The 20,713-nt window shown below is 47.1% G+C and overlaps 1 protein-coding gene across 1 annotated transcript; it reads right to left on the bottom strand.

The window, feature by feature from the left end:
- Positions 1-292: 292 nt before the first annotated feature.
- LOC146177588 (carbonyl reductase family member 4-like) lies at positions 293-20,261 on the bottom strand. The gene is made up of 3 exons (XM_084581156.1): positions 20,111-20,261; positions 6,784-6,977; positions 293-709 (listed from the first exon to the last, which is right to left on the bottom strand). Exons 1-3 carry the CDS (start codon positions 20,259-20,261, stop codon positions 293-295), a joined length of 762 nt encoding a protein of 253 aa, XP_084437282.1.
- Between the last annotated feature and the right edge of the window lie 452 nt (positions 20,262-20,713).

The following is a 20,713-nucleotide window of genomic DNA, read 5'->3' as shown; positions in this document are numbered from 1 at the left end:
TTGCACAGGTTAAGCGCATTTTTATTAGTTCCCTCTTTTGTGAAGACCGGGAAGGTCTAGTCTCTGTAGAGGTGCCCGTTAGCGTTCGCTCTCGAATCAGGCGGAGAAATGACTCAGCGGTAAAATTTACGCCACTAAATGAATAGGCGTACAACCACTTTGTTACCCTTTGATGAATACTTTTCTAGGCAAACTTTCAGCGCTGACACCATCGCATTTAATAACAGCCGCCGATGAAGATATATGTATCGGACGCACTTTATGTCGACAGCATATATCCTTGCGTACAAAGTTACATACAAAATCCTCCGCTGACTAAGAGCGAAGCCCCTGTAATGTAAGAACTAGCCTTAGGCGAGCACAGGAACACGATAGCCTGAGCAATTTCCAGCGGCTTCGCGGATCTCTTCATGGGCGTCTCGGACATCAAAAAGGCCGTGTGGTCGCCGCTCAGATCAGCAGTCATTGCTGTGTCCGTCCATCCAGCTCGCACGGAGTTGCATCGAATGCCATGCATTGCCATTTCTTTAGCCGCTGACTTTGTGAGAGCCTCAACGCCAGCTTTGGAGGCAGCGTAAGCGCAACTGCCGAAACTGCAGAACTTGGCCGACGTGCTGGTTACGTTTACGATGGCACCGCCTCCATCGGGCAGTTTTTCAGCGGCGCGGATCATTTCTCGACAGGCTGCGCGCATAACCGCGAAGGCACCCTGAAAGGAACGAAAAAAAATATTAAAAAAGCTTTGCTGATTATAAGCTTCGCAGATTACGCAGAATAGTGTATGAAACAGACAGAAAACTGCATACCCGCGTAATGAAGGCAACCATTAAGGTCCTCTCATTGCATGCAGTCATACCGAACAGTACTAGAAAAGAAATTGTATTTGCGCTCACTCAGAGAGAATAAAGATGTGTTCGGCGAACATTATGATGTATGCGCTTCATCTCGCTTGCATGTAAGAGAATGTCCTTTCATCTGCTGAATGCTATTGCAGAGCCCTCCAAATTTGTTTGCAATCCAGATGCCTGAAACGGCAAATCGAAGGACCAGCGCACACGACGCACAAGTAATAATAGTCAATAATAATTGGTTCACAGGACGGGAAAGACGCAGTATCTGTCACACTTGCTCTGTTGACACCTCAACCGCGCCGTAAGGGAAGAGATGAAGATGGGAGTAAAGGTGCAAAGAGAGAAAGGGAAGCCGTAGTGGAGGGCTACGGCGTACGCTGGACCGCCTGGATGGTGATTTCTTTTTTGTTTATTCTTCATTCTACAATTAGAAAAAGGAAGAAGTTCCTGTTCGGAACTCCCCGAATTAACCACTGCAGGTAGTGAATAAATAAAATAAAAAGTTAAATTGGTTCACAGGAAGGGTTGATTGATTGAATGTCCTTTATTGAATGGGAAGGCTCATGGCCATGGATGGGGATAAAGGGGAGTAGACATAATCTTCATTGTTTATGTCGTCACTCGAATCACATGCAACTCTTACATCTGCCCTCACTTCCATGCAGAGCCATGTGCAGACTATGTTTGAGGAGTTCCAACGTACCACACTCACATACGATAGTAAGCGCCGTAAATCTGTGCCCCTTTCATGAGTACTATGGCTCATGGGATTCAATGGAACTGCAGAAGCTGCAATCAGAACGGTCCTACTCTGTAGACACCCGGACCGCGCCGTAAGAGAAGGGAGGAAGGTGGGAATGAAAGTGGAAAGAGGGCGGTAAAATGCAAGAGCGGTCAAATATTTGCGCACGGTATAGAGTCTGCAAAATTGCAACGCGAGCTATACTACTGAGTCCTGACATATCGGAAGCCGCTTCTACTTCTCCTGGTTAAAGACGCCGCTGCAGATTTAGTGAACTAAAGATTCTTCATTAAATGTCTTATCTACAAGGAGACGTTATGATGAACCCTGACGACTTTCCTACAAGGGAGCTGCTGCGGAGTGAAACTAGACAAATGAATCACGAAATTTGTTGCTGCAAGGAACAGAATCTGAAGGCGCTTGGTGTGACACAGCACCGTTGTCCTCGTAACAACAGTGCCCTCCTAGTTTCAAATTAATTAGAAAAAGAAGCTTACTGCCCCACAAATGCAAAGCCGAATCAGCAATGCAGTGTCCCTAGAAAAATTTCCGCTTGGGTAATTTATAACTTTTGGACGAAATATGTCTAACTTGAAAAATGTTGGATTCGGGAAAAGTATTAATCGGAACATAATATGATGGCGAAACCTTTCTTCGACGTTTTCATAAAGAAAAGACTAAGCCTGAGCCAGTGATCGATCATAAAATTGTACGAGTGTGAACATTGTCATGAAAACGCCCATTGCCAAAATTTGTGCATGGACAGAAGTGGAACAGTGCACGTCTAACTAATGCAGTCACGATAGGTTCTAATATATAGCAGCACTAATTACACACGCCTCTTACATTTTATCTCTTTTGTTTCTTTACACCATGTTTTTGTGTTGCGTTCATCGTTAAGTTTTACACTATTCATGTTAATTTACTGATTTTACTTTACGTGTTTTAGTGCTTGTGTAGACCATGTGACGCGCACTGGATGGGAGTAGCATCACTCCTGTACGCCAGCATAGTTACAAAATTTGCTTCAGTGAAGACACCATTGAGGGCAAGCGGTCGTACTTCTCTTTCACACTTCTTTGTCGCGCTTCTGTCAATGTGAATATAGCGTGTGGCTCCTAACGTAATGCTTAACGTTGCAGTAGAAAATCATAATTGACAATGAACGCAAAAAAAGCATAGTGTATGCGTTGGACTTAGAAGACACGTTCAAAAGAACAGTAACATTTCTCTTATCACCGGAAATAACAGCGCGAGGCCCGGCGCCAGTTCAGGAATGTTTGCAATAACGTCCTCCACTCGGCTTTTATGATAAAATTCCTGAACACAGCATGACACGCTCTTTTCAGGCATCGGCTTTCACCGTCTGCAATCCTGAATTTGATTTGCTTTTCTGAAATTGAATTTCCCTCGTTCTCTCCAATAAATATAATGCGGGCAATCTACCCTCTGAGTAACTTTCCAGGGGTCAATTGCAGGCATGGATTGAGAGGTAGGGGCGCAGTGAATTTTCATACATGGGTCATGAGCAGAATTGGCGTAACGTGCCTTGAACATCGCTTATTTCGTATTATGTTCGTATTACGTAGAACAGGTTGCCCGTGATTGAGTGAGCACTATTTTCAATACACTTCCCAGACTCTTACTGCACTATAATCATGTGTTTCTTGATGGCATGGTTCATCTCTTTGCCGAGCTTGAGATACTCATTGTCAAAGCTACAACCTCCTCCCCAGGACATATCTGACATCCAGGATCCGTTGCGGATTACAAAGTAGCGGTGTTTTGCGCACAGCCGACAATGCAGTCGAATGCGTTATGAATTCTTACACCTGCCTTCAGGAGAATTAAAAAGGTTCGTTTTGGTTTGTGGGGTTTAACGTCCCAAAAGTGACTAAGGCTATGAGAGATGTCCTAGTGGAGGAATCTAAAAATTTCTACCACCTGGGGTTCTTTAACGTGCCCTTATATAGCACAACACACGGGCGCCATGCGTTTCGCCTCCATCTAAAAGTGGCCTCCGAGTCCGGGATTCGATCCCGCATCCTTGTGAGCAGGGATTGAGCGGCACCCAGGCGCGGAAAATTACAATCAGCAACATATTTATCCTCCAACCATGCCATCCATACATGTGCTTCGAGGCTCGAAACGGCGCTCTATTAAATCGTAAATCAAATATTATTTAATCCTTGCCAGTGTGAAATAAAGCCTGCCTTCACATTTGAACCAACGTGATGACTTCGTTAGAAAAAAAGTTGGCTTAGAATGCAGGACATCTTTTGAACGTTTACACTCGTAATAAACGCTTGCGCCTTGTGTCTGGTGTTCGGCGTATGACTTTTTTCTCCTCCGACTATTACTATTGTTGAACACGTCCCTGCGCTTTTCTGCCACATCTCAATTTGGCCAGACCATTCGAGGTTTAAGGTCATATGGGCGCGTATGTTCCATACTTCACAAGCCTCAATAATGGTACAGGTTGCGCTGTACGTCCAGGCTGTCATCCAGGTAATTCTTAAAATATGGTCTAGTATATATTTACAGACAAGAACGTTCCTCTTTAGTGCTCAAGTGAACACAATAGTAATCCACTCTATATTGCGCAATCTTATGTGGGTGTAGCACTTTGAAATCGCTTTGACTTCGAGTTGTTGATCCAGCTTGCGCAGGAGTAGGAACAGCGAGCCGTCGTTAACGTTTATTGAGAAAAATAAACGCGTAAGCCGAGGGCTGTCGGTGAGTCGTGACGAAGGCTAGCACCACTATTCGTGTAGGTTATACATGTTGACCAGATGTAGTTTATAAACACAGGTTTAAACGCTGCATTTCGGCATGCATTTCAATGTGCCCAGGTCAATCTAAAATGCCGAAGTGATCTGAGGAGTCCAAATTTTCGAAGTGCACTTTCCATCGTCCCCAGTATCAGCGAACAATCCGCGACTATGGGAAAGCCCGTACTCTAGTTTTTATTCCAGATCGGTTAGGCAGTTGCGGCAACTCGGTATTGTTTGTTTTCTTATTTAAATAAGTATAACAATATTAAGAGGCATCAAAAGCAATTTACCCCGGTCGCTTTCCTCAACTACTCATACACAGTCGTACCTGCATCCAGGTCTACCTTTGGCCACACGTGAACATTCTAGGCGACATAATATGCATTGAGTTCAGGCCACCAGGCAAGAGGTCGGTACTGCTCAGAATATATCCCCTCAACAAGATACACTGGTGTCCTAACAGGTACTTCGATGAATGTGGCGGCTCCGCGCGGCGGTCTGTTGCGCAGCTCCTCCCCAGACTAAGCAAGCCCCATGAGCGGAATAAAAACACACGGAGCATTAGAGATCGTACTAATAATGTCCTCTTAGAGTAAGCCCGTTATACCCAGTGGCACGGGCAGAGAAACATTATATTATGTTTTTCTTTGGTAGCCTCACCATAATATAGTCCTCTTAGACTGTCCGTTGAACAATGTCACCCCCCCTCCCCCGCAAAACACGGCATCGCGACAGTGTACAAAGCAATGATGTAATGCTCTGGCTGCTGACATAGGCTAGAGTTCCCCCGACTATTGCAAAACGGTCCTTTCTGCACAAAGTCACTTTTTCACTGACTAAGTTGACGTGAGAAGTTTCAAAAAGGTTGTCTTTGTGGCTGACTGAATATATATTTTATTTTGCGCCCTCTGGGATACACTGTTGTCCAGAAGGAAGAAGGAAGGCTAACGATAAATCGGTAGATGAAATAACGTCTGAATGAGAACATTTGTCATCTGCCTTCCGGATAGACTCGGTAGTCGGCTACTTCATGGGAAAAGCTGCAGATGTTTTTGGCGGCCATTCGAATGTAGTCGCCTGCATCCTTTTTGTCTCCACACACACTATTGCACTAAAGCCGTTCATTAGACTTCTCATATCTGATTATAGTCTGTTGAATCCGTTAATTAGATAGCTAAACATGATAGGATGGGAGAAACAAAGCAAAATGCAGCAAGGTTTAGCTGAACGAATGCAAACATTTACTTCTAATGGCGCCTAGCAACGCTGACCCGCCGCCAACATTTTTTTGCCTGGCTTATGGGACCCATGTTTCTTAAGCACGTTGCTCGGTTGCCGTTAAGTGGAAGGTACTGCACAGACGTTGAGGGCATTCCGCAAATCCCACAACGCATCTAATCTACGAAATCATATGCTGATCTAAAGATTCATTTAGCTGCTGAAGCACTCTGCAATAGGAAACCCGACTAACTATAATGCTGCATCTGTAAAATAGCAGTTTTGCAACTCAGATTCCTTGGAATAATTGAACTTTGGACGAGTTTTCTCTACGATGTAGTGGAATAAAGGCAGTGACCTCCATATTACCACGAAAAATCTGTTACAACAAGCAGGCAACCTGCGCTAACAGTGCTGAAGATACAACATACCTAGCATGCACACATAAACACTGACCCGACGTTAATATAAGGGACACGACAAGCGTTCACTTCAACCTCTGCTTAGCCCTAAGAAGCAAACAGTGAATAAAGTAGAAAAATAAGAAAAAAATGTTAATGCCACAGTAATGGAGATAAATAATAAACAAATATATAAACAATAAAAAAATAAATATAGAGATATGCACATCAAATCAAAACGAAAATAATAACACGCGGAATGCACGCTGCAAAGGAGCACCCATGTGTCTAAAGCAACAATAATCGTGTGTCCTCAACACTGTGCACAATGAACATGCATAGCGTTCATATTTTCAAGCTATCCGTCCTTGCTTAGGCACTCATGCTATAGGTGTGTATTCATCTCAATTTGCCAAGTTATCTGCGTTCAGAGAGTAAGTAACAACTGTTGTGGTGTCTTGTCATTAATTTTTCCAGTTAGAGGAATACAGTGAGGAAGAAGATATTTTACGTGAAAATTGCATTGTCATTATATCTGGTCGGATTAAATATGAGAAATGAACATGTTTTCTTACTAATCGACCCTTTTCAACCTCTTTTGTGATGTAGATATTTATGCCCAAGCGAATTTCTTGGCTACAACTAATCCTAGGGTACGCTCCAGGTCATAATATTGGCACATTCACCAAGCCAGCAGTGCTGGAACCTGAGTACATAAGATGTTTTGCATTCAATTCGAATAAGGTGAGCGGCGAGGAGCCTCCAAAGGCCGGAAGAAACGTTATTTGGCAGCTCACCTTCAAGTTAACCTTGATGACTTCATCGAACAAGCCTTCGGTACAGTCAGCGATAGGAGAGAGGCCGCCTATTCCGGCGGAGTTTACCACGATGCTGAGTGGCTGCGAGAACATAGTGCGGATATTCCGAAAAAGCTCCTCAACGGACGCCGTCTCACCAACGTCCACGCACATGGCACAGTGCTTTGTATCCCCTGCGATTATGTTACAAAATGCAGGGGCCGCTGCGATCAGATGTCAAACAAATTCATCACATTTAACAAATACATGCTAAACAAAGACAACGTTAAGCTGCCTCAAATCAAAGCAGGTTGCTAATATTAATTCATCTGTCGGCATGAGCAAATGCGTAAAATAACTTAACTTTCTTGCCACCAAGAATTGTATGTCTACAAGAAAACTGCGTTCAATATGACATCAAATAGTTTTCATCGGACATGGGCTTTTCAAAAGAAGATATCGTCACGCTCATATTGATATTTAACCGATATTGCAAGTCCTGTGTTTTTTATTTGTATGCTGTTATTATAAGGAGTCATGAGCGGAGGTTGATGTGTACGAGCTGTTGCGTCGTGTAGTTTTTAAAATGCGTTATTTGGAACGATATATGAATTCATCCTAGACGATTCTCTAATAATAACAGTCACGCAAAAGCGTTCAGGATAACTAAATTTCCTAACCTTAGCCTCATAATAATCACTAGCGCATTCATGCCCACCCTAGGACTCTGAACTCTCCAGTTAGATTTCATGATTATTTTCTTGAACTTCGGCGATCAAAGTGTAATTATCCGTTTCTTAAATCCATGTACGCAGCGGTTATTGGGCCGCTCCCTAATGTAGCACCCGGTCTCTCTAAATCCTCGTAATTACTGAATTCATTCCGTTGCCTTTCCCGTAAATTACGAGGGAAAGTTTTTCTGGACAGTGGCAGACCACGGATTTTATTCGTTTGTTCTCAGAAAGGCCACGATCTTGTGCTAGTGCACTGTAAACTGCAGGCCTGCGATTTTTAATCTTTATATATTGTCGCCAATCACTCGGTAATAGTCTCGGCGTGATCTCGCACTACAAATGTGATAAAGTTGCGTCTCGCGACAGCGTGCATGAGCCAGGCCATTCCATGCTCTGCAATATGATTACCGGCGCCTAGAGTCGCTCCGGTGATAACAGAGACGGCACAGAGCTTATCCGCAAACGCGCCGTTTGTTTAGCCCAGCCAAGAAATTGTAGAATAAAATGAACCGAACACAAACGGCCTCCCTCTCTTGCTTGCCAGCCCTAGTGGTGAAGAGCCCGTTCCCGAAGTGTTAGAGCCTCAGGATCCTTTGGAAACCTAGCAGGAAGAAACAGCCGCTATATTCCCACACGTACGCGCTGCAATGCAAGGAGCATGGTGACTTTGGAAAGAGCTCTAATGGGCGCAATTTGTGAAATGTGACCCTTGGTGTCGTTTGTACATGGTTCGTATAACCGTAAGCAACACATGAACCAATCATATATTTTTCTTAATCGCGTAACATGCCTCCCACTCTGACAGCCTTCACTAACTCGTTAGCTCAGCGGGCGCTCTGAGAATACTGGCTCGCGTTTCTCTCCACCTCAAGATAGCGTCGCGGAAGCTTCTCTCGACGTGCGCGACTTCCACTGCAGCAGGTTTTTTAGCGAGAGCTACATTCGGCTAACAGTCAAGCCTATCGCTGTGGAAACGCCCAGGAATGTGTGGAATGCGCCGCGGAGAGAAGCAGCAGATGCGAGGGGTGTGGCATCATATCTTCAGTGCCGGTTGGTGGCTCCGCTGACGCACGCGCCGTTCCGCGAATGGCACATGCCGGCTATGCGCATAACTCCGTGTATAAATTCAGGCGAAACAAGGCGATGCCAGTCGTCTTGAATCTGATAAGTAAGCCGGAGTATGCACTGCTGTCAGATGGCTGCTTTTGATCGCAGTGATCGAAGAAGCCTATTTTTTAGACTTGTGGAGAGCGGCATACAGTGAGTTTAAGTGGTGCCGTGAACATCAATAAAACATACGATTAATGTAGTTTGCTCCTGTGTGCCAGCTTGCGGCCCTGTTTCAGAGTTCTGCGTGAAATTGGGGAACTTCAACAAGGAGGAGTACTCCTTGTCATAATAAAATAAAATTCCACTTTAATTTGACATCAAATTTCAACATCCGACCACACAGCAGCTGACTGCCATTGAATGTAGTATATTAAAGAGAATCTGTGCATTCAGAATTCTGCATACATTCCATCGAAATGGCCGCGTATTACTATATTGATTGCCGCGCAGTCTTCCTTTCTGTGCGTGAAATGAAAAATGATGTGTGATGACAAGTCTTGCTATTCAATATAAGATCAACAAAGGCTTGAGAACATGACGAAACCCGAGGAAACTAGATATAGGTACAGATTTACTGGCTTAGCCGAGCTACGGCTCTGCCACAAGATTTGAAGTGAAAGCTTCACCACGCCAGGTATTCAAGCCGTCGACATGGGAGCTAATTTGACCTCGAAAAACTTTGAAGGTAACAAGCAATTTCGTGACAGCATCGTAAGGGAAGGGAGGAAGGTGGGAGTGAAAGCAAAGGAGAGAAAGGGGGTGCCGTAGTGGAAGGCTCCCGAGCCCCGTTAGGTCAAACAATAACATGTTTCAAGACTAAAACATTTCCCCTTGTCGAAACGTTGGCTCAACCTGCGAACTGAGGCATCCCTTTACTCTTGTTCAGTGCTCCTTCACACAGAAGAAAAAAACCAAGACACACTACTTTACGAACCATCGACGTGTTTCCGTCGGAAACAATAAAACTGAAACCCAGTGAAAGCATTTGAAACAATAAAATTGAAACCAAGTGAAGCCATGTGTCACAATCTGTTTAATCCAAGCTTGGCAATGAGCTTTCGTTTCCCTCTAGTGTTAGCCACAGTTAAACTACCAAGTAATTTTTTATAATCTCCTTGAATTCATCGAACTGATGCATTCAGGCAATTTACGATAATTAAGTTGTAGTGTCGCACCAACGCTCGGTGACTGTGGCAAAGGAGACGAGCGTATGTAAAAAAGGCGCATGCTAAAGAAGAAGACGTCAGACACAGGAGACGACGCAAGACACTGTCCTGCTAGTTAAAACGTTCGACGAAAACATCGACCTGAGAACCTGATATTGAATGTACTCTTACATTTCGTGGAGGCTGCTCTTCGTTCCCTTCTCTCACGCTGGAGCTTTGCTGTCGCACACTCGCTCCGCCACCCACTATGCCTGAAGCAACAAGCCAGACCGCTACACCATGCTCGACTGCTCCCACCGCTCCACCTACCATCCTGCGCTCTGGTGGGCTTCGCCAGCGTGACCCCAGCTTCTTCAGTGGCGCAGATGACAAGGATGTGGATGATTGGCTATCTTCATATGAACGTGTAAGCGCCTACAAGTGGGACGATAACACAAAGTTAGCTAACGTCCTGTTCTACCTGACAGATGTGGCCAATTCATGATTTCGCAACCACGAACCTGACCTGCCCACCTGGTCGGCCTTCAAAACGAACTTTTCCGAGGTGTTCGGGTGCCCCGCCGTGCACAAACTCCGCGCCAAACAATGCCTCGAAGCCCGCGCTCAGCTTTCTGAGGAAGCATTCACCAGCTACATAGAGCATATTGTTGATCTTTATAAACGTGTTAATCCTTCTATGTCCGAAGCTGATAAAATCACCAACATCCTAAAGGGAATCTTTGATGATACGGTTCATATGTTGACGGCCAGAAACCCGCAAACCGTCGTCGAACTGGTTCAGCTTTGTCAAAGTTACGACATCCTTAGAGACTACGAGCTTCTACTCGACGTTCTGCCATGAGCGATCGGTTATTCCCGCCTCCGACAGCATGCGGCCTCGCGTCTGAACCTCCTTCCCTCCTACCCGAGATCAAGGCCTTTATGCGGTAAGAAGTGGCTCGCCAACTTGTCGCTCCTCCCTGCTTCTGCCGCAACCACTCCATCGCTAGATCCTGCACTTGGACGCACCATCCAGGAGCAAGTTGCAGAAGTTTTACCGCCAAGCTCTCAACTTACACCTGTGACAGGGCTGTCACAGGTGTAACGTACGCCGCTGTCACCGCCGGACCACCATCGTGCCCTATCGCGTATGCTGCGCCGTTACCACCACCACCACCTCCGCCCCGCCCTTATCTGCCTCCTCGACGCCCGACCAAAAAACCATGGCGGACCTCCGATAACTGCCCAATCTGTTACTCATGTGGCGTTCCTGGCCACGTCGCCCGGCTTTGCCGTCCGTGCGCGCAATCGTACCGCAATGGCCCCCGCCTGTACAGTTCCTACTACATTTCCAACTATGAACATTCCCCTCCCCGCTCGCTACTGGCACCTCTACGGACTCATTTTATCCTCACCGCCCCTCCCACTCCTCCCGCCGATCACCGTCTCCCCGCCATCGTTCTCTCTCGCCACTGCGCCATCGCTCTTCTGCTGGCCCCGAGGAAAACTAATAACCGCCGTTCCGGAGGCAAGAACTGCGTTTTCTTCTACTTGTGCAAGACGGCTTCCCCGGCTAACGTTATAGAAGTGTTTGTTGATGGCGTCGCAGTTCTCGCGCTTGTGGACACTGGCGCCGCTGTGTCTGCTATAAGTGCCAACCTTTGCTGCAGACTTCGTGAAGTTACGTCGCCTGTTTCGAAATGTTTTCTCCGAACTGCTAGCTCACATCGCGTTCAACCGCTTGCGGCGTGCACAGCTCGAATTGTCATTCAGGGAGTTTTGTACGTCGCCGAATTTCTTGTGCTGTCTCACTGCTCTCACGAACTGATTCTGGGTTGCGACTTTCTCACCAGTCATCGTGCGATTATTGATTGTGCCCGAGCCCGCCTCGAATTGTCTCCGCTTTCACCTGCTGCCTCGTCCGACACACCGCCCCACGTCGATAAGATAACAGTTGCCGAAGATACTGACATCCCGGCCTGCTCTACTGTCCTTGTGCCCGTTTCTGCGCCTGCTTTTCCGATTCGACTGCTCTTTTCACTCCGACTCATGCCGCTAATCGTCGCCATTGCTAAATCCTGCCTTTCGCCCTTCTGACCATCTCTGGTGGCTACAGTGCCATGAATGTCTCTAACCCGTTTCCTTGTTCGTCAACGCTTCTTCATAAAGAACGTCTTGGTCACGTCGAGTCCTTTGATGACGCTAAGACGTATGACGTCTCAGAAGACTCAGCCCCACTTCAGCTGGATACTATTTGCTTTGCCTGCTTCTGTTCAGAACGACAACTCCAGTTCAGCTTTTTCTGGCTGTCTTGATGCCAGTCTTTCAGCAGATCAACGCAACCAGCTCGTCAGGTTGCTTCGACGCTTCCGTTCCTCATTCGACGTTCCTCAGACATCTTTGGAGCGCACATCTGTTGTCACTCACTGCATCGACACCGGTACGCACGCCCCGGTACGTCAGCGCCCTTATCGGCTATCGGCTGCAGAACGTCAAGTTATCACCGAGCACGTTAATTACATGCTTCAGCGCTGCGTCACCATGCCTTCGCACAGACCTTGGCCTTCTCCAGTTATTCTCGTGAGGAAAAAAGATGGCTCTATCTGGTTCTGCGTTAATTACCGGCGACTGAACACAATAATGCGAAAGGACGTGTACCCCTTTCCACGTATTGATGGCGCACATCGATTGCCTTCAAGGTGCCGAACTTTCATCTCTAGACCTGCGCTCGCGCTACTGGCACGTACCCATGGCAGCTGACGATCGACCTAAAACTACTTTTGTGACACCTGACGGCCTCTATGAATTTAACGTCATGCCGTTTGGATTGTGCAACGCGCCAGCCACATTCAAACGGATGATGGACACAATTCTGTGCGGACGCAAGTGGTATGACTGTCTTTGTTATCTGGACGAAGTTTTTGGTGTTTTCAAAAGTTTTTATATCACATTTGGACCGCCTCGAGCATGTGCTGAGGTGTGTGAGTTACGCCGGCCTGCAACTAAACTTGAAAACGTGCTGCTTCGGGGCTCGCCAGCTTCCTATATTGGGGCACGCTGTTTCGAAAGACAGTGTTCGTCCAGATCCTGCGAAACTCTCTGCAGTAGCTGTTTCCACGCCCAACTTCTTTAAGGAGCTGCGTAGTTTTATCGGCCTGTACTCGTATTTTCGTCGTTTCGCCCGCAATTTCGCTTCGATCATCTCGCCGCTGACTGATCGCCTTGCCGGTGACGCCATTCTTTCGTCTTGGAGGTCAGACTGGGATGAGGCTTTTTCGACGCTTTGGCGCCTTTTAGTGTCGCCTCCGATTCTCCGCTATTTTGACCCCACGGCGCCTACCGAACTTCACACTGATGCCAGCGGTGTAGGTCCCGGCACTGTTCTTGCGCAACAAAAACCCGGCTGCCCAGAGTACGTTGTTAAATAGGCCAGCCGCACCTTAGCAAAGGCCGAAAAAACTTCTGTAACCGAAAATGAGTGCTTGGCCATCGTGTGGGCAATTGGGAAGTTCCGCCTATATCTCTACGGTCGTCCCTTTTCTGTTATCACCAACCATCCCGCACTCTGCTGGTTGTCCACCATTAAAGACCCATCCGGCCGTCTTGCTCGTTGGGCGCTCCGCTTAAAAAAAGTACGACATTCAGGTCGCATACCGGTCTGGCCGTAAGCATTCTGATGCCGACGCCCTGTCTATGTCACCTCTTCAGTGCGGCTCTGACTCGACAGCTATCACCGTAGGTGACTCATCTCTAGAGCTTGCCGACTTGCTCAATGAACAAAGGCAAGACTCTTGGGTAGCTTCTCTTCTCACGCTTCTATCTACACCTTCTCTGCGCCCAGCTTCTCAAACGCTTCGTGGAGTGGTAAGACGGCCCCGCCGGGGTGGTGCAGTGGTAAGATGCCCGACTACTGTGCCAGAGTACCAGGGTTCGAACCCGACCTCGGCGGCTGCGTTTCGATGGAGGCGAAACGAAGAGGCGCCCGTGTGCTGTGCGATGTCAGCGCACGGTAAAGATCCCAAGGTGGTCGAAATTACTCCGTAGCCCTCCACTACGGCTCCTCTTTCTTTCCACTTTCACTCCCGCCTTCCTCCCTTCCCTTACGGCGCAGTTGAGGTGTCCACGGCAAAGAAGTGAGACAGTTACCGCGCCTTTCCCTTCCTATAAATCAATCAATCAGTGGTAAGACGCCCGACAACTGTGCCGGAGTACCCGGGTTCGAACCCGACCTCGGCGCCTGCGTTTCGACGGAGGCGAAACGAAGAGGCGTCCGTGTGCTGTGTGATGTCAGCGCACGTTAAAGGTCCCCAGGTGGTCGAAATTACTCCGTAGCCCTCCACTACAGCTCCTCTTTCTCTCTTTGCACTTGCACTCCCACCTTCCTTTCTTCCCTTACGGCGCGGTTGAGGTGTCCACAGAAAACAAGTGAAACAGTTACCGCGCCTTTCCTTTCCTATAACAATCAGTTCAGTTAGTTCGTCCCCAAGCTCGTCATTTTGCCATCTGTGATGGCGTGCTTTACCGCCGAAATTACCTTTGCGACGGACGCAAGTGGCTCCTTGTCATTCCTCGGCACCTCCGTTCTGAAATATGCGCCGCGTTTCACGCCGATCCTCAGTGTGCCTACGCCGGAGTGTTGAAAACTCACACTCGTCTTCACCTCCGCTATTACTGGCGGGGTATGTACCGCTTCGTGCGTCATTACGTCCGCTCATGGCAGGAATGCCAACGTCGCAAAAACCCTCCACACCACTCCACCGTTCCGATGCAGCCCTTGCCCTACCCCAGCCGGCCATTCGACAGTGCGGGTATTGATCTTTATGGGCCACTGCCAATCACTGCAGCTGGTAACCGTTGGGTCATCGTGTCTGTTGGCCACCTTACCCGCTACGCTGAAACATCCTCTTTACCTTCGGCGTCGGCGCCATTACCTCGGCGTCGGCGCCAGACGTTGCGTCTTTCATCCTGCACCATCTTGATATGCGCCACGGTTCACGTAAAGAATTGCTCTGTGACCGTGTTTTTCTTTACGAGACCATTGAAGCCCTTCTTAAGCAATGCCGCATTGTCCACCGTTTTACCTCGGCTTACCATCCACAGACAAATGGCATGACGGAACGTTTTAACCGCACCTTGAGCGACAGGCTGGCCAAGTATATGTCGCGTCCGACCACTCAAACTGGGACCGGATTCTCTCGTTCGTCACATACGCTTACAATACTGCAATACAAAGCACGACCGGCTTCTCCCCTTTTTCCTTCTATACGGCCGTGAACCTACCTCAACTATGGACACCGTACTCCCTTATCGCCCTACAACTCCGAATCCACCAGTCTCTCAAGCAGCCGCATATGCAGAAGACTGCCGCCAGTTGGCCCGATCATTTACAACACAGAACCATTGCCACCAGCAGTTCCTTCATGCACCGACTTGTCCAGCTTCTTCATACACCACTGACTCCCTCGTGTGGCTTTGGGTTCCCGCCACGTCCTCCAGCCTTTCTGTAAAACTTGCTTCCAAGTATCATGGTTCATATCGAGGTATTTGCCAGACCTCTCCGTTGAACTATTTAATAGAACCGCTTGCACTGACACCCGATATGCGTCGCCGCGGGCGTGAAACAGTGCACGTTGACCGCCTCAAGCCTTGTTATGACCCGCCTGTTGTGTCGACGCCATGAGTCGGCAGGATGCCTCCTTTTTCTCCCGGGGGTAATTGCAGTGTCGCACCAACGCTCGGTGACTTGCAAAGACGAGCGTATGTAAAAAGGCGCGCGCTAAAAAAGACGACGTCAGATATAGGAGACGACGCAAGAGCCTAAATCTGAAGAAAGAACGCCACAGATTGGTAAGATAGAAACCCATCAACGAATTAGCGGTGATGGGGAGGGCAGAAGAGTTCAGGATCTCGCTACAGAATAGGTATTCAGCTCTAACTGAGGATGGCGACATTACCCTAGAGGCAAGGAACAATAATTTCAGAGATATTACTGAGTGCGCGGTAGAAGTAGGCGGTAGGATAGTTAGAGAGGATACCGGTAAGCTGTCTAAATAGACGAAAGATTTGATTAAGAAACGCCAGAGTATGAAAGCTTCCAATCCAACAGACCAGATCGAATTGGCCTAGATATCAAAGCTAATCAATAAGCGCAAGGTGGCCGATATAAGGAAGTATAACATGGAGAAAATTGAGCATGCTGTAAAGAACGGGGGAAGCTTTAAAGCGGTAAAGAAGAAATTGGGCATAGGCAAAAACCAGATGTATGCGATAAGGGACAAGGCTGGCAACGTCATCACTAATATGGACAAGATAGTCAAAGTAGCCGAGGAGTTTTATACAGATCTCTACAGTTGCCAAAGTAATCAGGACCGTAATGAGATTGGCGGTAGGGAAAAACAGTCAGACGTTCCACCAGTGACGAAGGACGAGGTCAAGAAAGCACTAGAAACTATGAAAAGGGGGAAACCAGCTGGAGAGGATCAGATAACTACATATTTGCTGAAGGACGGGGGAGATATCGTGCTAGAAAAACTGGCCACCCTGTATACGCAGTGCCTGGTGTCATCGACGGTACCGGAACCATGGAAGAACGCAAACATTATCCTCATTCACAAGAAAGGGGACTCTAAGGACCTTAAAAATTACAGACCACTCAGCTTACTGTCTGTTACGTATAAGGTATTTACTAAGGTAATCACTAATAGAATCAGGATAACCTTAGACTGCAATCAAGCAAAGGATCAAGCAGGGTTTCGGAAACGGTACTCTACTATCGGTCATATCCATACCATAAATCAGGTGATAGAAAAATGCTCGGAATATAACCAGCCCTTATACATAGCATTCATTGATTACGAAAAAGCATTTGACTCAGTTGAAACCTCGGCGGTGATGCAGGCATTGCGAAATCAGGGGGTAGACGAGCCGTACGTGAAAGTGCTGGAAGATATATATAGTGGCTGCACAGCAACCATAGTTCTGCATAAAGAAAGTAACAAAATTCCCATAAAGAAAGGTGTTAGGCAAGGAGACACAATCTCCCCAGTACTATTCACAGCTTGTTTAGAGGAAGTATTCAGAGACTTGGAATGGGAGCAGTTAGGGATAAGGGCAGATGGAGAATACCTCAGTAATCTGCGATTTGCTGATGACATTGCCTTGCTAAGCAACTCGGGGGATGAACTGCAAATAATGATTGATGACCTAGACAGAAAAAGTAGAAAGGTAGGCTTGAAAATCAATATGCAGAAGACATAAGGTAATGTTCAACACCTCGGGAAGGAACAGCAGTTTACATTAGGTAGCGAAATACTGGAAGTAGTAGGCGAATATGTCTACTTAGGACAGGTAGTAACCGCAGATCCGGACCATGAAAATGAAAACAAGAAGAATAAGATTGGGATGGAGCGCATTTGGCAAGCACTAGCCGATTATGACTAGCAGCTTACCGGTATCGCTCAAGAGGAAGGTATACAACAGTTGCATCTTGCCTGTACTCACCTATGGGGCTGAAACGTGGAGGCTAACCAAGAGAGTTCTACTTAAGTTGAGGACAACCCAGAGGGCTATGGAACGAAAAATGGTAGGGGTAACATTAAGAGATAGAAAGCGTGCAGAGTGGGTAAGAGAAATAACTCAAGTTACCGACATTCTAGTGGAAATTAAGAAGAAGAAATGGACATGGGTAGGACATGTAGTGCGAAGAGGGGATAACTAATGGTCGCTGAGGGTAACAAACTGGATTCCAAGGGAAGGAAAGCGTAGCAGGGGCGGCAGAAAGTTAGGTGGGCGGATGAGATTAAGAAGTTCGCAGGGGTCAAGTGGATGCAGCTAGCACAGAACCGGGTTAAGTGGAGAAATATGGGAGAGGCCTTCGCGCTGCAGTGGGTATAATCAGGCTGCTGCTGCTGCTGCTGATGATGATGATGATGAATGAAGTGCTTGGCATGTAGATCTGAGATCGCAGTCGATGGAATGAAGAAAGGAGTCATGATCTGTTCCCCAGCCCAAAAGCCAATCGTTTAACTCTTAAGCGTCATCCAGTTCAAATGAATCTGATATGAAAAAGAAAATAATTTTTACCAGCGTCGGTTAGGGCGCTACACGGCGGCGGTATTACCGGGGAAATGACCCAGTGGTCTGTGGAAATAGCCAAAAATATTGGTACCAAATGAGAAGAAATAGCTGAGTAATTTTTTTCAGCGCATTACATCGCTGCTTCTCAGTAAGTGAAAAATCATTCAAAGGCGGAGTATTCGGAAATAATATAGAAGACAACTTGCTTAACGTACACAGGCTAGTCTGTGGTGGAGGATGCCTTCCGCTGAAGGCTGAAAAGAAACATCGATCTTGTAAGGGCATATATAGGACGCAGGACGTAGTCCCCCTTTGATCATGAGCCTCCGGTAAAGGTTCGGACGCCCTGAAAATAATCCTTGAAAGGGAAAGCGAGACATATTGCCAGAAACGCTGTCTGTGACTTATAGCTCTTCACATTCATGCATGGTACACACTGTTTGATCTTCGTTGACGAGAATGCCTAGAGAGGAGATCTCGCGGTAGCAATTTCCGAGGTTAGGTTACGTTAGGTAGATTCGGGAGTTTTACACTATGACCAAATCCATAGCTTTGAGGGATATATGGAGCCGGTATACCGGTGTATTGTTCTATACTGCAAATACCATACCCTATCCACAGTATATTATAGGAGGTGGTGAAGCCGAAGGCTGTCATCTTTGTTCCACTACTAATTAAAATGCAGATAAGCCCTCTGGGTCGGCAAGACAGATTGACATGTTTTCTTTTTTTTCGCGCAGATTTGGCTGACCTTTTACTTGTTGCAGATAATGTGTGAAAAAAACGATGTAAAATATTGGCAGGCTTTTTAACTCTCAGTTATGAAAACATATTTGCCCTCTTATCGCGTTCCCATCGTTGATTTTGAAATTTTTGGCGCTCAGGTTTTTCTCTGGAGAAATATTTTTATGTAATGTTGAAAAGAAATTTTTTAATAATTTAAATATTCAAAAGTATTTAAGAACCTACGTATTGTTGCGTTCGTCTATCTAGCAGCAGCATGTACGAGGTATTTTATTTCTTGTAAAAGGTTTTACAACATTGTACTGTGCGGCCTCCGAAACGAGGTAAGATAGTGTAAATGCGATTTGGCGACGCATATGTGGTCCCTGTTTGGATAAGCTGGGACGAGCCGGCGCTGTGAGCGCTGCTAGGTTTTGTGCTGCTGACACAGCCAACGGTAAATAAAACTCGACGAATCTCAAAGGGTGGGGTTGCCAATTCCCGGATAGTTGTCAAAGTGGACCCCGTTGCATTGTAACCATCCCGCAGTCCACGTAGCCGTTGCCGAGGTGGTGCCAGATTTGGAGGGGTCCGGGCTGGACCCATAATGCAGGGCTCAAAACCAGAAAAAATTAAAAAATCTAAGCGACCTTCATTCCAATTCTCCTCTTCGTGAAAAGTGCAGCACCCAGTCTCACATGCTTTTGGTTTTTGATGCTGAATAGGTCAGGCCCTCGCGAGACATGGCGTCTGGGGAGAACAAACCCCCGGTTATGGGGAAGTCACCTTGGGCCCACAATAGGGAAACAGTTCAGGAAATGTTGCCTAAAGTGGTAGCTTCTAAGCCTGAAACTTAGAAATGGGCTGATAGTTTAGTTAGTATTATATACTTCGCAACCTAGTAACGCTAACGCATAGTTGGCCAAACATTGCAAAACAACTCATTGAGTAGTGAACCGTTCCTATTATTTGCAAGCGCTGATGTAGTGAACTGCGTTATGACAGTTGGGGAATGTTTCTACAGGAGGCACTATTGGGAAGCCTGGAACACTGACATCCCACATAATATGTTGGAACGCAGCTGAAAACAGAAATCACCATATAATAAAAAGATTTATCACTTAACCTACTACCTTCCAGTAGAGCCGAACACCTCCTCACGACGGCAGAATCATGCTCTAGTAATTTTGATATGGTCATCGTGCTGGTATCTAGCTTGATGGAACGAGAACACCAAGGTCTGTCTTACTACGGAACGTTGCTTATGCGTTCGGAATCTTGGCGAACTCTGTGGGTGATGACAATGCACTTGGACACCGAGGGCAGAGACAGCAAAGGCAAAGAGAGCGGCTGTCCACTACAGAGGCCGGAAACGAATGTAGACTTGAATTCTTCGTTCGTATAACTACAATGTTCATCCAACACCCAAAACGCATTCCTTAGGACTTTGATTCCTTTCCGATATTCCCGGACCTAGGTACGTCTCACAGCACTGCAACGAAGCAAAATTACAAATCTGTGTTAGTCAAGAATGCTCACCTGGCAAACACTGCGCCACTCTCCAAGCAGCCTCTATGCGCCGGCTCGCGACGACCACTGTGGCACCTTCGGCAGCGAGGGCGCGGCAGGCGGCCTCGCCGATTCCGCTCGAACCGCCCAACACCAAAGCGAGCCGTCCGCTCAACGACATAACCTAGCACTTCCGCCTGGCTCGCAGTACTAATAATTCGCGCAGACTCTCGTGCGCTGCTGCGCTTTTCGCATGCACGTAGCAGCGCTCTGCTTGCGTCCATACAAGTATATTTCAGCTTTCTCTTTGCAGCTGCATCTGTCGTAGCTCGGGCACTCATCAAGGGACTCCTCTGGGTTGGGAGGTAGGCCTCCTTCCAGTCAAACTGGTTCCAACATCTGGATGGCTACTGGCGCGGTATTAACATCAAACATACTCGTTCTCCCAGTGTGTTATCCTGAGGGATGGATGGATGGATGGATGGATGGATGGATGGATGGATGGAAGGATGGATGGATGGATGGATGGATGGATGGATGGATGGATGGAAGGATGGATGGATGGATGGATGGATGGATGGATGGATTGATTGATGGATGGATGGATGAATGGATGGATGGATGGATGGATGG

This window comes from Amblyomma maculatum, chromosome 10 (assembly GCF_055883805.1).
Source record: "Amblyomma maculatum isolate TAMU_Amacu chromosome 10, ASM5588380v1, whole genome shotgun sequence".
Taxonomy (NCBI): domain Eukaryota; kingdom Metazoa; phylum Arthropoda; class Arachnida; order Ixodida; family Ixodidae; genus Amblyomma; species Amblyomma maculatum.
This window is presented reverse-complemented; position numbering and strand designations above follow the sequence as displayed.

What these genes read in the sequence shown, in the direction of transcription:
- LOC146177588 (XM_084581156.1), bottom strand. Translation starts at nt 20,261, where the DNA reads ATGTCGTTGAGCGGACGGCTCGCTTTGGTGTTGGGCGGTTCGAGCGGA. An exon ending in AGTGGCGCAGTGTTTGCCAG is followed by an intron (nt 6,978 to 20,110) that starts GTGAGCATTCTT and finishes ACATAATCGCAG; the next exon opens with GGGATACAAAGCACTGTGCC. An exon ending in TCATCAAGGTTAACTTGAAG is followed by an intron (nt 710 to 6,783) that starts GTGAGCTGCCAA and finishes CGTTCCTTTCAG; the next exon opens with GGTGCCTTCGCGGTTATGCG.